Source organism: Solanum pennellii, chromosome 4 (assembly GCF_001406875.1).
Source record: "Solanum pennellii chromosome 4, SPENNV200".
NCBI lineage: Eukaryota > Viridiplantae > Streptophyta > Magnoliopsida > Solanales > Solanaceae > Solanum > Solanum pennellii.
Window position 1 is genome coordinate 62,395,419 of NC_028640.1, and position 3,085 is coordinate 62,398,503.

Genomic DNA, 3,085 nt, shown 5'->3' on the forward strand with positions numbered 1-3,085 from the left:
ACGGTAACGGCGGCTACTCCTCCCTGCACACAGTTCTTCACACAAGAACCCTAGGTGACAATTTCTCACAGTTTGTGTTACAATGTTGTTGAAACCTCGCTCTGATACCAATTGTTGGGAATTAAACACAACACACACAAATAATCTAGAGAAAAGAGAAACGGAACACAAACGGGACACACAAGAATTTAACGTGGTTCGGTTTCCCTACTCCACGACTGTAACAGGAGGATTTTATTTCACTTGTGCTACTCTGGAATTACAAATACAAGGATCATATTTATAGGAAAGTCAAATGGTTAACCTAGGGTTTCAGTAATGGGTCGGGCCGGCTCACAAGCCTCCACAAAGACCAACAATAACTTCTCTATTCGATGGATTCTCAAAAGACATCTGTTGGTGCTAAAATCATTCAAACTTCATCGAATCATGGAGAACTTTTTGGTATGTATGTGTTCATTGTTTCTTCTAATTTGGGAAATATTTAATTTATATACATCATTTATATGACTTTTATAAACTTTATTACTATAATTAGTGATTATTGGATTTTCTTGATGATTGATAGGTGTAGTTGGTAAGGCGCAGGTAATCCATGTGAAATTTGGAGAGGTAAGATTTGTTTTACTTAAATTATTTTTAGCCTAAAGCATGTGTTTTTCATAACATGATTTACAGATCTTAGATTAACCTATATGAGATTTTGTTCTTTTGCAACAGCTTGAGTTTTCAATTTCATATGAGCGAAAAAGAAGAAATTAATTTAATTGTACATTTATTTTTTGTTAGACTTTCTTGTTATGTCTTTTGAGTTAATACATCAATAATTAATTGATGAACAAATATTAAAGATGAAATGAAAGAACCAAAACTACAATAGTTGATTGACTCTCTAAAGATAAAATAAATTCATGTTATCCATAAGTTATAACTTTTATCTGGTGATGTGATCCTTTCATCATAACGTCTCCTTTAAATGTATTGTAGGGCTTATGGCTCCATTTCTTAAAAATGAAAAGTCTTATGTTACTAGAAAACAACATTTATATCATACCCATGATCAAAGTTCTCATGAATTGAAGTTCATATTTTGTGAATGTTTCGGTTGATTTTACTAAATGATGCAAAGCCTATTATCTTTTACGCAGGACATTTTGTCTAAGATAATGAATTTATCACAACAGGGACCTATGAAAATTTGTGTTCATTCTGCAACGGGTGGCATACGTAACGTCGCCCTCCAAGAGTCTGCAACGGGTGGTGGCATTGTGACATATGAGGTATGCATTAGTTTTAGCTTAGACACACTTACTATCTTTCCTGCCTCTTTGTTGAGGCATGATGTGATAGTTTATGCTTAGTTAGTTTATGACTCTAGCTATGTGTTGTTATCTTTTCACTAGACTTTGTTGGCTATGTGATCTAGAAATGGCATTGACATTAAAAAATGCTTTTGACTTGAGAGAAACAAAACAGTAGAGTACATGCATCCTTTTAGATGTACTCCCTCTAGCCCATTTATATGTCTATTACCTTTTATAGAATCATTTGTTTTTTTAACTACTATTTTTCAAATCAAAGTCTAATTCTAAACAGATATGATCAAAAATACATTGGAAGTATCAGTGTTTTACGATTGAGAGTTTCTTAGCTAAACTATAATGTTGTATCCTTTTCTACCTAAATTATCACCAATTATGTATGTCGCAAGGACATGTTATATCACTCTTTATCACTATTCTTGTAGTACATCATGACTCAGCCTAGTGGATGTTGATGTTTGAGTCTTAATGTTAGAATTAATTTAGATTCAGACTTGAATTATTCTATATATTAACTAAATACATCGCATGTTTAATAAAATTAGGTAGTTCAGTCAAATTATTTACCATCAGTTAGATTTAGGATTTTGGTTGACGAACTCATTTGCAGATATAAGATTTCAATTTTAAGGATTTTTAATTTTGAAAATGTTGTTTTAATTATTAATAATTGTGTTCTAAATTTAGTAAGTTAATTGTTTTACTCACAAGTATATTGAATGTATTTGAAGAAAAAAAACACAATAAAATATTTAACATATGCTATTGAGCTCATATTAATTGTCAATTGATTTTGCTTGTTTTGGCGTTTCTACCTTATATACTATGCACAAGTAGCTAGTTGTATGTACATCAATTGGAAATGTTGTGAAGTTAGGTATGTATATTAATGCTTGAATTTTATAAAGGTGATAATCGATTGTAGCCTACTTATTTGGCAATGCTCATCAAGTACGGATATCTTTTGTTATTTATATGCAGGGTCAATTTTTCATCATCTCATTATCAGGGTCAGTCATGTTGTCAAAAAGTAGTAGAACATGTGACCTTAGCGTGATGTTATCTAGGTCGGATCATATTGTTCTTGGAGGTTGCGTTGCTGGAAAGCTCATAGCTGCTACTCCGGTACAGGTGTTATTCTAACTATACTTATCCTTGGTGCATGACTCGAAATTCAGTGGACAATGGTCTCACCCCTATATTTGTCACTTAAGTAAAAAGCTTACTTTGAACCTTGTTGTGTGCAAAAATTGCAGCCTTGGGATGTTCTTACCCTTATTTTTGAGTGTTTATTGTGAACTTGCTAACGAGTTTCAGTTCAATATCAGGTGGTTCTGAGTAGATTTATTCCCGAAAAGGAAAAGCGCGAGTCTAAGGGTGATGATGATGCTCCCAAGGATATTCGAATCGTTGATCCCTCCCGTAGCTGTGTAGGCAATTGAATGCAGAGACCAAGGGGCAGATCCTTCTACTTCTCTCAAAAACGAATGTGTTGTTGAAGTTGGATTTTCTTATCGTCCCTTCCAAGACATTTCTTCTAAAGTGTGGCATACGAGCCAAATTGAGAAGTTCATTTATTTTGAAGTTTGAAGTTTGTGATTATGAGTTGAAGAATGCATTGTATTGCTGTCAGTTGCATTTGAATATTTACTGATTTTATATCTTAGCTTAAAATGAGATGGTTGGAAAGACTAGAATTAGTTTTGGGTGTATTCAATCATGTTACTTATGAAGGATTGCTCTAATAATTCCTTTAGGTATTT

The 3,085-nt window shown here is 33.0% G+C and overlaps 1 protein-coding gene across 1 annotated transcript; it reads left to right on the top strand.

The window, feature by feature from the left end:
* The first annotated feature begins 374 nt into the window (after positions 1-374).
* Positions 375-2,764, top strand: LOC107016898 (AT-hook motif nuclear-localized protein 10-like). The gene is made up of 5 exons (XM_015217218.1): positions 375-444; positions 569-588; positions 1,185-1,280; positions 2,304-2,453; positions 2,651-2,764. Exons 1-5 carry the CDS (start codon positions 375-377, stop codon positions 2,762-2,764), a joined length of 450 nt encoding a protein of 149 aa, XP_015072704.1.
* The last annotated feature ends 321 nt before the right edge of the window (positions 2,765-3,085 follow it).

Coding starts and splice junctions, on each gene's coding strand:
- LOC107016898 (XM_015217218.1), top strand. CDS start 375: ATGGATTCTCAAAAGACATCTGTTGGTGCTAAAATCATTCAAACTTCA. Junction 445..568: donor GAATCATGGAGAACTTTTTG/GTATGTATGTGT, acceptor GATGATTGATAG/GTGTAGTTGGTAAGGCGCAG. Junction 2,454..2,650: donor TAGCTGCTACTCCGGTACAG/GTGTTATTCTAA, acceptor GTTCAATATCAG/GTGGTTCTGAGTAGATTTAT.